The sequence below is a fragment of the Cucumis melo genome, chromosome 4 (assembly GCF_025177605.1).
Source record: "Cucumis melo cultivar AY chromosome 4, USDA_Cmelo_AY_1.0, whole genome shotgun sequence".
In the NCBI taxonomy this organism is placed as follows: domain Eukaryota; kingdom Viridiplantae; phylum Streptophyta; class Magnoliopsida; order Cucurbitales; family Cucurbitaceae; genus Cucumis; species Cucumis melo.
In genome coordinates this window covers 29,238,834-29,252,663 of record NC_066860.1, presented here as the reverse complement: position 1 = coordinate 29,252,663, position 13,830 = coordinate 29,238,834, and the positions used below count along the sequence as shown (strand labels likewise).

Sequence of the window (13,830 nt, the reverse complement as noted above, 5' to 3'; positions counted from 1 at the left end):
AAAGACGATGAAAGAAATCAAATGAAAGAAATCGCAGGAGAAAGAAGATGAAAGAAATTCTAGGAGGAGGAGGAAGATTTCTTCCCGAGGAAGAGAAAAAGATGGAATGTCAAACTTGGAATATTTAAAAAATAGCTAACTTAATGGACCTTGTATTAACAGAGACAAGGAAACTTATTTGAAGAAGAAAGATGAAAAAAGAAAACACCGATGTTGGCACATGCATGCCACTAAACCTTTGAAACTTAAGCAATATAATTCGTTAAAAGAGATAGAGCAAGCTAGGAGATGGAGGAGCATAAGTTTCTTTTTCCAGGGCTTATTCCATTGCTATTGTAATGAGATTGAGGAATCTTCCTTAGAAGCTATTTCTTTTTCCTATATAGAAACCGTGAGTGCACATGACTAAATTTTGGCCACAAAGAGTAATGTTCCAGAATGGAGGGTTGATCCAGTTCAGCCGCCGTTTGTGTGGAAATGCTTGACTCGTCTCGAACTTAGCTTGGCCTTTAGCTTCGATCGATGAGGCCGAGGCATCCGGTAAAGCCCCACAATTGGCCTAAATCTTGAGGGATGAGGTGGTTCAATTTGGTTCCACGTTGCACATTCCATTTTTATTTGTTACAAACTCTTCTAGACTTACCACCTATCATTTCACATTTTTTGAATTAGATAACTCTCTGGTTTTACTTTTATCTTTACTTTTCTATGGATTCAACCGTATCCATAGGCAACCGATCCAAAATTGCATCCAAATTAATATTGATCAGATAAATTTGTCTTTATAACGTGAGGTTATATATATATTCTTTTGGTTTTTGTTTTTAACAATAAAATCTACGCACTACTCTTATCTCAAACTTTTTTCTTTTGTTATCTATATTCTACCAATAATTTAAAAAACCAAACCAAAATTTGAAAACTAAAAAACAATAGCTTTCAAAGAATATAATTGTTTATGTTTTAGAATTTGCCAAAGAATTATACAATTGTATTTAAAAAAGATGCAAATCATTATTAAGTCATAAAAAGGAGATATATTTTATTTTAGAAAAAGAAAAAATGAAATAGTTACAAAACATGACACAATAATCATTTAAAAACCCCTGAGAAGATGCGATGGGAACTAAATAAAACAATATCAAGCAGAAGGAGAAGAATTTTTTTTCATAAATTCTTATTGAAAATAAAAGGAAGTTACAAATTAAAACCTTTTGATATATGTAATCAATTATTTTTTATACACAGTATTTACCATTAAATATAATTAAATCATGATAAGTAAATGTTTCACAACGTAAGCAGTACAGAGAATTTGGAAAGGAGAAGATTATATTTTTCTGACTTGAGAGAGAGAGAGTTAATGAGATGATGTATTAGAGAAGATATTATGGTAAAGAAAAGAGTTCAATTTTAACATTGCAAGGTTCAACATTAATATCTTTTAAATCATCGATCCAATTTAAAATCTTAAGCGAATGGGTAAAAGTAAATATAGTATAATATCGAACACTCTTCATCTAGTTTTGAAATATATATAAAGAAAGAACTCAAGTAAGTGAAAATGTATATCAATGGAAGAGGAAACACGATAGAGAAATAAAAAGCTATTTATATAGCTTAGGAAAAAAGGATAAAAACCAAAAGTATTATTATAGTTTACGAAGGATGAGATGAGCTCCATGTTGTGGCTGAATAGTGATATTTGTGATAGGAGCATGAGTATAAGTTGGAGAAAGTGTAAAGGAGAATTGTTGCAAAATCATCGATAATGCTATTTTGGCTTCAATCATTGCAAAGTTTTGACCGATGCAAATACGAGGACCCCATCCAAAAGGAATAAAGCATACTTGATTCTTTGTTGCTTTGGAAATTCCTTCCGAAAATCTTTCTGGGTTGAACTCAAGTACATCTTCCCCCCATATTTTGGGATTTTGGTGCATGCTTAAGATTGGTATTCCTATTGATACCCCACTAGGTAATGTCAAATTCCCCAACTTTGTTTCCTTGTAAACCTCTCGAGCTAACATTCCAACTGGAGGGTACAGCCTGAGAACTTCATTTAGTATCATACTTACCTGCAATTACCAAAATAAATATAACTTATACTGATCAATTATATTCTTAGTCAAAATTCTGGAAACATAATTTTTTTTCTTAATTTTATAAAATCAAATCGGTACAAAGCAAGCTGTAAGCTTTCAATTTATTACCTGTATAACTGAATTGGTATCAGTTGGGTCTGGTTTATTTTTTTTAAGAGAAAAAATTGTAGATCAAACCAAAAAAACTAAAACTTTTAAAAGGTTAAGAAACTTTTTTTTATAAAAACCGAACTAAACCATTTGGTTTATCTCGGTTTGCCAATTCAACTTGGTTTTTGAACACCTTATCTATATGTTTTGTATTTTAAAATGTCTTATATATGTACTGATTTAAAAAATTAAAGTAATATATGTTAAATGTAAAAATTAAATTTGATTATAATAGTTTTCTAAACTTTCCTTTTTGAGTCTAGAAAAAAATCCACAATTTCTAAAATATGGAATAGGTCGATGACCTATTGACACACACTTAAAATTTCATGAACCAAATGGTATCAAAGTCTTGTTCCTTACACTTATAATCATGTTGGTGTGTGGCTCTCAAAGACATAGTTCTTGTGATGGTTATATCCATATTATTATGTAGAGTATTTGTGTTGAAGGGATAATTGTCCCTACAGATTGAAGAGACAATTAATTCTAATATTTCTAAAGACTAAATAGACACAAATATAAAAATTTACGAGCAAAACTTGTAACGTAACCCAACTATGGTAATTAAGTTAAAATAACTAAATATAGAGAGAAACGAATGATTTACTTACTACTCTTAGACGACTGAGACCATCGAAATCCAATTTCTTGTTATCGCCAAAAACCTCCAAGACTTCTGCTCTTGCTCGATCTTGCCACTCTGAGTATCGACCAAGTAGAACCATCGTCCAAGCAAGCAATACAGCTGTGGTTTCTTGACCGGCAAAATAGAAAAGCCTGCATTCACTAATTACTTCTTCTATGCTCATTCCAACATCTGTCTTGTTTTTTTGTTCTTCAATTTGACTTTCATTTGATTCTAAAAGAATGCCTAACAGATCTTCATTCTTGGAAGCTTCACCTTTCTTCATAGCATTTTGTCTTTTGTTTATAATACCCCGAACCAGATCTCGTATTTTCATATCAATCTCTTGCATCCTCTTGTTTAATTTCGTTGGTATATACCTAAAAGTAAATACTTTCAATTACAAAAACGACAAATAAAAAGTAAAAAAGAAAAAAAAAAGTAAAAAAATAAAGATAAACACAAATATTTACTTAATTCTCTAACCATTGTGTTAACTATATTCATGAACAAATGGCAAAAGTTATTATTAGATAAAAGTATTAGTTAATGCTGATTGCAAATACATCAATAGGTCGATTAGAGGATTTATAAATGACACTTCTCTAAACCCTCAGACCTTAAGCCTAAAGTCATAAATAACATAAAATACAAAAATGATTGTATTCTCAATTAAAAAAATTAACTAACTAAAAACTAACACTAACCACTAAAAGTGAGTCATGAAAGTAAAAATCTAAGACTAAAAATGTAAATCTTGAAACATTAAAAATTATCAAATAAAAATTAATTAAATTTAATATACTATCATAGTTCATGAAGTAATTGATCAAACGTGTGCATTCAACCGTTCAAATATTGGATTCAATCCAAAAATAATGGACTCAAAGACACACCAACTTATTGAGATATATCGAGGAACCTACACTATTTGAAAAAAAAAAGGAGAGATCTCGAAATCTTTTAAAGATACTTTGATACTATTTATTTCATTGTCAATTAGTTAACAGTGATATCAATTGAAAAAGAATATATATCGTTTTGGATCAAAAGAAAGTTATACTAACAAATGGCATAGAGACTAAAATGATATTTAATTTAGGATCAATTTAAATAATTATAGCAACATATATTCGTAATACATTGAAATATCATACCTCGCCCCTGGAATGTAATAAGCTCTCTTAGTTAGGTATGACATCAATAGCATTGCCCACTCTTTCAAGAGTTGAAAGATTTTCTTCCCTTCATCGTAACTACTTCCAAAAGCAGTTCTAGAAATCACATCAGCCGCCAAATTTTGTAAATCAGGCCACACGTCTATTTCACCACTTCCTTTTTCGCTAATCATCTTTTCCCATTTGTTAACCATTTCTCTGCAACTCTTTGAGAATGCCGGAAACATTTCCTACAAATATTTTACAAACAAATAATACATTACTAAAGGACTCACACTGTGCTTATAAGATTGATGGATGAATTTTTTTTTTTTTTTTTTATTGACAATTGGTATTAAAATAGAACCTCACCTTATTTAATATAGTATATCAGAATCTATAAAACTTAAATGAATATCTAGTTTAATAAAAAGAATTTGAAATCTAATACATGAATAGTGAACCTAAAGAGGCTCATCTTGATCTCACCGCTGTTATATATGATAGACAGTTGTTATCTAGTACAATAAACCAAACCATGCATCAAAATTCTTTTGGTACATTATTCAAGGTACTTTTTAAACGTGTTGTGGGTCCTATATACTTTTCTTTCTTTCTTTCTTTCTTTTTTAATTTATTAGAAGGGAAATAAATTTCAATGAGAAATGAATTATCCTCATCTCCCAAATGTTTTGTTGTTTTTGGATAATTATTATCTAATAAATTCCTAAAAATAGTTTGTTAAAGCACCTTGAAAATAACATTTTGATTATATAAATTGAAAATCGAGTTTTTAAATGTTAATTCCATATATAAAAAAATAATTAAATTAAATTAAACTTTCATGTATTAACATTTTGTTCTTGTTAGAACAAAAATTTAGATTAAATTAAATAACCAAGTAATGGAAATGTTTCATAGTTGGGTTTGAATTGTTTTTTAAATAAGAGGTAAAATTTATAATCTGAACAATTTGGTTGAATCTAAAAAACTCTTCAATCTCTGGTGATCCATTTTCTTTAGTATCTTGTTCAAAAGAAGAAAAAAAAAAACCTTCGAACATCTTAAATTACACATACAGTAAGACTGAAAGAAAAGGACTTTAAACATGGAAAATGCATATAAATTGTAGCTCTGTAGACATGGTAAACCATCTATATATGATGACACTCTAAATAGTCTTAGTTTCTACATGGTAGAATCTGTGTTAGAGTTTTTTTTCTTCTTTTTTTGAAAAGTAAATTTACAAAAATGAACCTTTTTCTGGAAAGTATATTGAAATTAGGCCAAATAATAATAATAATAATAATAATAATAATAATTATACCTTTAACTTCTCCATGTGAAAAGCAGGGTTGATGATTTTTCTATGTTTAGCCCATTTAGATCCCTCGAGAGTTACAAGTCCACTGCCCATTCTTCGTCTAAGGGGAAACGAAGATGTCTTTCGAATATCATTTATTTGAGAGAAAACAATCTTCACTTGTTCTGGTTCTGTTATATACACTCTAGGTGTTGTTCCAATCCATGTGAAAGAATCCTTACCTACCAGTTAATATTTCATTTAAAACAAATAAGTGATGATAAAATTGACCAGATGATGAAGTGATAATAAAAAGATCAGAATTAGATGAGAGGAAGAGACACGTAGTACCATATTTGTGGATGGTGGGATAAGAGGAAGGAGTGGCTCGTGAAGCAATATCATGGGAGAAGGTCATGGACTGCGATCTTGCTTGCCGGACAGCCACCCCAATCTCCTTTGTATCACCAAACAGAAACCGATAAGAGTTGCCGGCGAGGCCTTGCTGTCTCAACAACTTCTCAAGCCTCTTTGGCCTAAGCCAAACCCAATTCACAATCCTCCATCCCCATAATCCCAGTAATCCCAAGAACCACAACAAACCCACTCCCCATATCCAATTATAATTCCAATTCATCATATCCACTTCCCCACTTTACACTTTAATTTCCCAACACAAAACTGTCTCCCTATATATATATATACATATATATATATCATTTTCCTTTTCCAATTGTGTGAATTTCTAGGCAAAGACTTGAGCACCCCATCACAGGATAAAGGTAGATTTTTTACAACTTTAAAGATTCCCCTGTTTATTTTAGTATTAATTATTACATTTTTGTAGAAATTTAAAAGAGAGCTCCACGTGGCGATACTTTGGAAATTTGTAATTTGATTTGTTAAAAGAATTGAAGCATAAAATAGTGTTAAAACGAAGATGCAGTCGGTCCATGAACCTCATCCGGAGAAATAAATGGAGCCACCGAACTTGTCTGCATGTGTAATTAATTCAAAACAAAGATAGAACTTTGTATATTGTCTACGACTACAACGTCATTGATTACGTACACAACAACCCTTTTCAATCAGGCACCCATTTTTTTAGTTAAACATTAGTTGAGCTGTGGTAGAGTATACTAAACTTCTTTTTATTTCCCCTACTTAATTATTTTACCAAACACTCATAAAATTTACAGTACTTTTTCTTATGTTTCAACACTTTTATTTAGACCATAACATTTATTAAAATTGTTTTTGCTAAATTTTAGATGAAGAAAAATGCATTTAACCTTCACGTGACAAAAACGATAGATTTATAATTCGTAGAATAGAGATCTTCGAAAAGAATAAAGAAAAAAACTTCTAATGTCAAAATCATGAAGAGGATTAAATAATAGAGAAAAAGCTAGTAAAAGTTATGTTTTTAAATGCAATCAATTAACGTAAACCATCTTTCTCTCAAATAGGGTGTAGTACGCTCCAATATTAGTCGGCATCCCTCATCCTTAGGAGGCCATAGCTGAGATCAAACTCCTTCGGCTTGGCTCGAGCCCAATTTGCATTTTTGTTTCCTTAGGTTATGTAGCATGATCCTATCTGCTTGAGGCCTGTAATGCTTAAAGTTGGGGCAAGTTTGGAGGTGTGGTATTTGTCAGCCCAGCTCAAGTATGAGGCTGTCCTCACTCCTCAGTTTGCGTTGCCCATCACTTTTCACCCACCACCTCACCTTGTCGTCTCATTTTCGCACGCACACTGCTTCATCCTTCATGTATTTTCTGGAATATGATTCTAATTTCTTCGCTTATTCTATGATATCTATTGTTTGAACCTAATTGTTTTTTCGTATTATAGTTGTTTGGAAATTACTATGAATGCTTAACATGATTTTTTTTCCTCTTTCTTAGAAGTTTATCGGTGATAGATATGAACTTTTGTTACATTTTATAAATATTTTCGTTAATTTTACTATATTTAAAAATGTTTCTAAAAATTATCGTACTTAAATTTTAACAAATTTTCCTTTTTACAAAGGAAAGAAGGATTTGTTTTTTATTTTTATGCTAAACAAGATTACGATGGTAAGTGAATGATATATGATGGGTAATTACACTATTTATCAATTTTAGAAATAATAAGTATATATAGCAACTTTTTAAAAGAAAATTACAAATACAGTAAAATATGTCAAATTATGATATTTTATCTAAGTAAATAAAATTATTTTATGTAAATTAAGGGCAATAGTTGTTCTTAGAAAATTGTAAAATATGTTTTTATTTATTTAGTTTACATCTCAAATCTGTTTAAGAATTTCAGAAGAAATGTTGGTAGTTGGATGATGGAACAAAAAGTTGAAAAAATAACAAAAATTAACAAACACAAAAAATAATTGCAATAAACCACAAAAAAAGTGTATGTTTTTTGGGTCACATAAATCAATATTGTGAATATTTATAACTTTAACTCTGTTCTCCAAAAATATAAATTCTTTAAATAACTCAACTTTAAGTTATACTTCGAACACATACAATTATTAATCAATTTCACTCAACTTTACATTTGAAGAACAAACATCTAGTATCAACACTATAATTATTGTTGTAGAAAAATCATTATCAACACAATTCAAATCTACGTCTCAAACATATCCAAGAAACCAACTTGGATCTATTAAATTATATTTATGTCTAAAATTAATATATATAAAAGAGAGAACAAATATTAATTTCATATATATTATTTAAAGCGTCAAACTCTTGAAATTATAACAAATATTTGAAGAAAGGTTAACTACTTTTTTATTTGTACGGTTGTAAAGATTTCAAAATCTATGTAATACTCTTTATTCTAGATTTAGAATATGACTCTTTAGTATTTTTTACATTTGATTTTTTTCTACTAAAGTTTTAATGATATATATTTCATATATGTAATGGACATTGCAAGGGGAGTAATATAAATATTATATTAAATAGATATCCATTATTTAATCAAGTTTAGTGTCCATGGCCACTTGTCACCCTCTTAATCATCCAACGTCCTTGAAATATGTCTTGAAAATATATCTCTTAGTGGATAAGTAATCCATCCTCTACTTGCCATTTTTCCTATAAATAACTATGAAAAGAATTCCAAATTATTTGGAGAAAGTGAATTTTTTTTTTTAGTTTTTTATTTTCTTATTTATTTATATATTATATTTTATTATTTTAATATTATATTTTATCGGTTTTTATATTTCGGTTGTGTCTCGAACCCAAGGTCTTTTTTATAACAAAATACATTAGTGAGGTTACTTGATGCCCCGAAAGATCTCAACTAAATGGATACCTAATTAACATCTTATCATACCCATGCTCTGTATTATTATCAAAGACCTAACAACATTTATATGCTAATAGCTTCACTAATTTGCTTGTCATTTTTGTTGGTGTTCATGAAACTGTGATTATTAATTTCATTCTAAAGAGTCCAACAGACAACGATTTCGAAGTATTATTGAGATGTAAATAACTAAAAAAGAAATCGTTTCGTTGATTGTTCGGATTAGCAATCTCCAACCCGGAATTAGTGAAAATAAATGGCCCAATATTATCACTGGAGATAACCTATGGTTATGTTGACACGAGTGGGATGACCATGGAACTTGTACTGAGAAGATTTTATTTGATCAAGAAGAATATTTCAGTTTTGGGATGGAAACATATATTCAAAACAATCTGTTGCTGATTCTTGGTAATAGCCAAATTATACCTAATAGACAACCTTTCTCAAGGACTCAAATTTATGGAGCAGTAAGTGCAAGGACTGGAAAAACACCAGCTGTTCGATGCAACTGCAACTATGGGACCGGAATTCAACAATTTCAAGAAATAAGTTTTTGTTTCAATTTGAATGCTACGGCTTTTGTTGACTGCCCTTTGAATGCCAACAAATGTGATAATACTTCTCTGTCGAATAAATGGCCGACCACACAACCAAGGCCTTTATCTATCTAAACTAATTTGTAAAGATGCTCTCCTTCTTTTATTTGAATTATCATGAAGGGGATGAAATATGAATAAATGGATGATAAACTTGGAAATCATATTCATTTGGGACTTCTTAAATTTTATAGTTAAAGAAAATAAATGATGCTTCATTGTGATAATGTTCAAAGATTGCTTTATCCAAATATAACCAATGTGTTATTCAAGTGGTTTATAGCCCTTGCACAAAGGCCAAAACTTGAGTCAACCATTAAACATTATTTTACTAATTCAAATTAAAAGTTTGCAGCCTAATTAAAAAATATATTTACTTTTATAATATTGAGTTAAAAGACTCAGTGATATTATGTAAAATTACATTAAAAATTTATTGGTTTATCCGAGAAAAATCTAAAAAAATTGATAGATTGGATGAGTGCATTAAGATTTTTCAACGAAATTGACACATGAACTTTTATCATATCATTCTTATCGATCATTCCCTCGTTCGAACTAAGGTTCAATGTATAGGAGTAACCGGGCATCTAATATCATTGAGAGCAAGGGAAGCAAATTTTTGTATAGTTCCATCTAGTCAAATTTCTATCAATATACACGTATTATATAATAACTATATATTATATATAGTAAGGATACTTCTTCCATTTAATCATATTCCACATCATTTTTAAAATAATTACATCGAGTTAAATAACATTAAAAAAACCAATTTACGAAATCAAAACTATTGACGAAACAAAGAAAGCGTAAGAGGTTTTAGAATAACCTCATTCATGTTTGTACCTAAAGACAGTAGAATAAAAAACTATAGCTTATGAAGGATGAAACCAAAAGTATTATTATAGTTTACGAAGGATGAGATGAGCTCCATGTTGTGGCTGAATAATGATATTTGTGATAGGAGCATGAGTATAAGTTGGAGAAAGTGTAAATGAGAATTGTTGCAAAATCATCGATAATGCTATTTTGGCTTCAATCATTGCAAAGTTTTGACCAATGCAAATACGAGGACCCCATCCAAAAGGAATATAACTTACTTGATTCTTTGTTGCTTTCGAGATTCCTTCTGAAAATCTTCCTGGGTTGAACTCAATTGCATCTTCACCCCAAATTTTGGGATTTTGGTGCATACTTAAGATTGGTATTCCTATTGACACTCCACTGGGTAATGTCAAATTCCCCAATTTTGTTTCATTTTGAATCTCTCGAGCTAACATTCCAACCGGAGGGTACAGTCTAAGAACTTCATTCAGAACCATGCTTACCTATATCAAATGGTATGTATAAAATTAAGTTATTTTTAAAGTTTAAGAACTAATTAGATAGACAAAGATGATTTTACTTACTATTTTTAGATGACTTAGAGGATCAAAATCCAAGTTCTTGTTATCACCAAAAACCTCCAAGACTTCTGCTCTCGCTCGATCTTGCCATTCCGAGTATCGACCAAGTAGAATCATTGTCCAAGTAAGCAATGCAGCTGTGGTTTCTTGACCAGCAAAATAGAAAAGCCTGCATTCATTAATTACTTCTTCTATGCTCATTCCAACTTCTTTCTTGTTTTGGTCTTCTTCAATTTGACTTGCATTTGATTCTAATAGGATCCCTATAAGATCTTCATTATTTGAAGCTTCACCTTTCTCCATAGCATTTTGTCTTTTGTTTATAATACTCAAAACCATATCTCGTATTTTCCTATCAGTCTCTCGCATCCTCTTGTTTAATTTAGTTGGCATATACCTGAAAACAATTATGTTCTATATTTCATCAAGAACTGATGCATTCAAATAAAATAGTACTTTTACTTATTACTTTATATTTTAGTTTACACAATTTAATTTTCTTCGGTAATAATGAAACATTTAAGAACTTTAAAAAGATAAAATAGAAACTATATTCAAAATATATAGAGACATTTGGACGTGGGTACCATTGAGTTGGTTATTATATACAATGACTCATATATATATATAGTAGAACACATGAGTTTTCATTCATCAACTAATTGACAACGAGAGAAATAACCCATCGATTTTATAAAGAGTATGAGGTTTGTTGATCTTTTCCAACGTGTGATCCTCAACAATCCACTTAAGATATATTGTACCTCTTTTGAATTTCATTAGCTTTAATATTATACTAGAACAATTAGTCTTGGATAATAGCACTCCATGTGAACTAAAATGATATGAAAGCCCATGTAATCCAAACGGACATTCAGTTCCCAACCAAAAGAAAGACACCATCTTGAAAAACAGATTTAATTAAATTAAACCGAACATATATAAATCATCCAATTGAATTGTGTGTTACCTAAACCCTGGGATGAAATAGATTCTGTTTGTTAGGTATGTAGTGGATAGCGAAGCTGCCTCTTTCAAGAGCAGGAAGATTTTTTTTCCTTCTTCATAACTACTTCCAAATGCAGTTCTAGAAATCACATCAGCAGCCATGTTTTGTAAGTCAGGCCACACATCTATTTCACTTCTTCCTTCTTCACTAATCATGTTTTCCCATTTGTTAACCATTTCTCTACAACTCTTCGAGAATGCTGGAAACATATCCTACAAAAGTTTTACAATTTTTTTAAATGTCATTACAAACCATTGTAGATTATATGTTGTTTTTTTATAACTTTTTTACTAACCATGGTTTTGATCTGTTCTAACTGAAGTCTTGCAACTCTTAGTCAAATTTTGTAGACAACAAAAAAAGAATTTTTTGTTCAGATTGACCTAAAAAGTGGAAATCAATATTATTAACTATGTGTGTGTGGGAGGAAAATGACATCACTTGAAGAGTTCAGTTAACTGAAGAACTAAAATGTATACCTTCAACTTCTCCACATGAAAGGCAGGGTTGATGATCTTTCTGTGTTTAGCCCATTTAGGTCCCTCAAGAGAGGCAAGCCCACTTCCCTTTCTTCTTCTAAAGGGAAAAGAAGAGGTCTTATGAAATTCATTGATTTGAGAGAAAACAATCTTCACTTGTTCTGGCTCTGTTATATATACTCTTGGAGTTGTTCCAAACCATGTGAAAGAATCCTTACCTACCAAATTTCATTTTAAATTTTTACTATGTATTAGCTTTAACTAAATCAAGTCATTATATTTTTATTACAAAGTTAGATCAGATAAAGAAGCACGAAATACATATCAGACAGTACTTGTTAGTGAAACAAATGTATTTGAAATGCATAGAACATTTACATTGAGTACACTAAAAAGATTACATATATGATAATAGTAATAAATTTTGATCTAAGCAATGCATCAATTCATTTACTCTTTAAATTTATTTTTAGTATAAAATGATATATATTTAATAAACGAGTCCTTGTTTATTTGTTTCTTAGTAGATGCTATACATTAACCAATCCCTCTCCCTTAGATCGGCTCCAATATAATTTCTCCCACTTCTCTTCCAACACAAGAAGTAGAGCAATTCCTCACACTCCTGATAAAGAAGGGAAAGTGAAAAAATCCGTGCAAGTGCGAGAGGGGAGAAAGGGACGTGAGTGAGAAGGACAGAGATGGAAGTAGGAAGTAGGGAAAATGTGACGTATTTTAAAATCCAGGCCATAGTATATGTCTTTGGATATATAGAAGTAATAATAATTACCGTATTTGTGAATGGTGGGATAAGAATAAGGGGTTGTGCGTGGATCAATATGATGGGAAAAGCTCATGGGCTGCGATGTTCTTGCTCGCCGGACGGCCTCCGTAATCTCCTTTGTATCACCAAAGAGAAAGCGATAAGAGTTGCCGGCGAGGCCTTGTTGTCTCAACAACTTCTCAACCCTCTTCGGCCTAAACCAAACCCAATTCACAATTCTCCATCCCCATAATCCCAACACCCACAGTAAACCCACCACCCATATCCAATTCCACTTCATCTCCAGTGATCCCCCACAGTTTTTAGTTGATTTTTCAAGATTTGGGCACACATCACAAGATAGTGGTAATTTAAAGTTCAAAGGCGACTTTGGGCCAACTTTTATTGGGTGGGGGTAGGTTATTGTAATTAATATATGAAAAATTTAAGACAAAAACTTAATTAAAATAACATTCTTTTACTTACGAATTCACATATTTTTTTAGACAATTTTACCCTTCTTTTTTCCCTTATTTACATTATATTTATCATTAATTTAAAATATAATTTCTTTAATTATGTTTTTAACTAATGTAAAATATTTATTATTCCACAAACAAGTGTTATCTTACATAATTGATTTTAAATTATAATCAAATCATTTAATTATATTTGTAATATATCTTTGAATTTAGAAATATTTTTCAAAAATCTATTTCTTAATCAAATCATTTCCGTTAAATTTTTCATCTCCGTCATCTACCACCTACACCTTATCCAATTTCTACACCAATTTTGTTACATCCTTCGCCAGAAATCAATTGAATTTCTTCACCAATTTCATCTAGTTTCGTTATTTCGTTCGTTCGCCTGCACATTATCTCAACATTTTTACCAATTC

The 13,830-nt window shown here is 30.5% G+C and overlaps 2 protein-coding genes across 2 annotated transcripts; both read right to left on the bottom strand.

Moving 5' to 3' along the window:
- Window positions 1-1,500: 1,500 nt before the first annotated feature.
- LOC103486999 (cytochrome P450 CYP72A219-like) lies at window positions 1,501-6,433 on the bottom strand. Its single transcript, XM_008445183.3, has 5 exons — window positions 5,695-6,433; window positions 5,368-5,585; window positions 4,041-4,291; window positions 2,870-3,263; window positions 1,501-2,078 (listed from the first exon to the last, which is right to left on the bottom strand). Exons 1-5 carry the CDS (start codon window positions 5,981-5,983, stop codon window positions 1,653-1,655), a joined length of 1,578 nt encoding a protein of 525 aa, XP_008443405.2. The 5' UTR covers window positions 5,984-6,433; the 3' UTR covers window positions 1,501-1,652.
- A 3,524-nt stretch (window positions 6,434-9,957) lies between these two features.
- LOC103486998 (cytochrome P450 72A397-like) lies at window positions 9,958-13,349 on the bottom strand. The gene is made up of 5 exons (XM_008445182.3): window positions 12,957-13,349; window positions 12,167-12,384; window positions 11,649-11,899; window positions 10,682-11,075; window positions 9,958-10,600 (listed from the first exon to the last, which is right to left on the bottom strand). The coding sequence occupies exons 1-5, from the start codon at window positions 13,228-13,230 to the stop codon at window positions 10,175-10,177; spliced, it is 1,563 nt and encodes a 520-aa protein (XP_008443404.2). The 5' UTR covers window positions 13,231-13,349; the 3' UTR covers window positions 9,958-10,174.
- Window positions 13,350-13,830: the final 481 nt, after the last annotated feature.

Bases quoted from the DNA above. Each gene is read 5' to 3' on its own strand.
- LOC103486999 (XM_008445183.3), bottom strand. From the start codon at position 5,983: ATGATGAATTGGAATTATAATTGGATATGGGGAGTGGGTTTGTTGTGG. The intron at 4,292-5,367 runs GTATAATTATTA...AAATATTTGTAG, and splicing joins TTCACATGGAGAAGTTAAAG to GAAATGTTTCCGGCATTCTC. The intron at 2,079-2,869 runs GTAAGTAAATCA...TGGTAATTGCAG, and splicing joins GTCTCAGTCGTCTAAGAGTA to GTAAGTATGATACTAAATGA.
- LOC103486998 (XM_008445182.3), bottom strand. From the start codon at position 13,230: ATGAAGTGGAATTGGATATGGGTGGTGGGTTTACTGTGGGTGTTGGGA. The intron at 12,385-12,956 runs GTAATTATTATT...GAAATTTGGTAG, and splicing joins TCCCACCATTCACAAATACG to GTAAGGATTCTTTCACATGG. The intron at 11,900-12,166 runs GTATACATTTTA...AAACTTTTGTAG, and splicing joins TTCATGTGGAGAAGTTGAAG to GATATGTTTCCAGCATTCTC.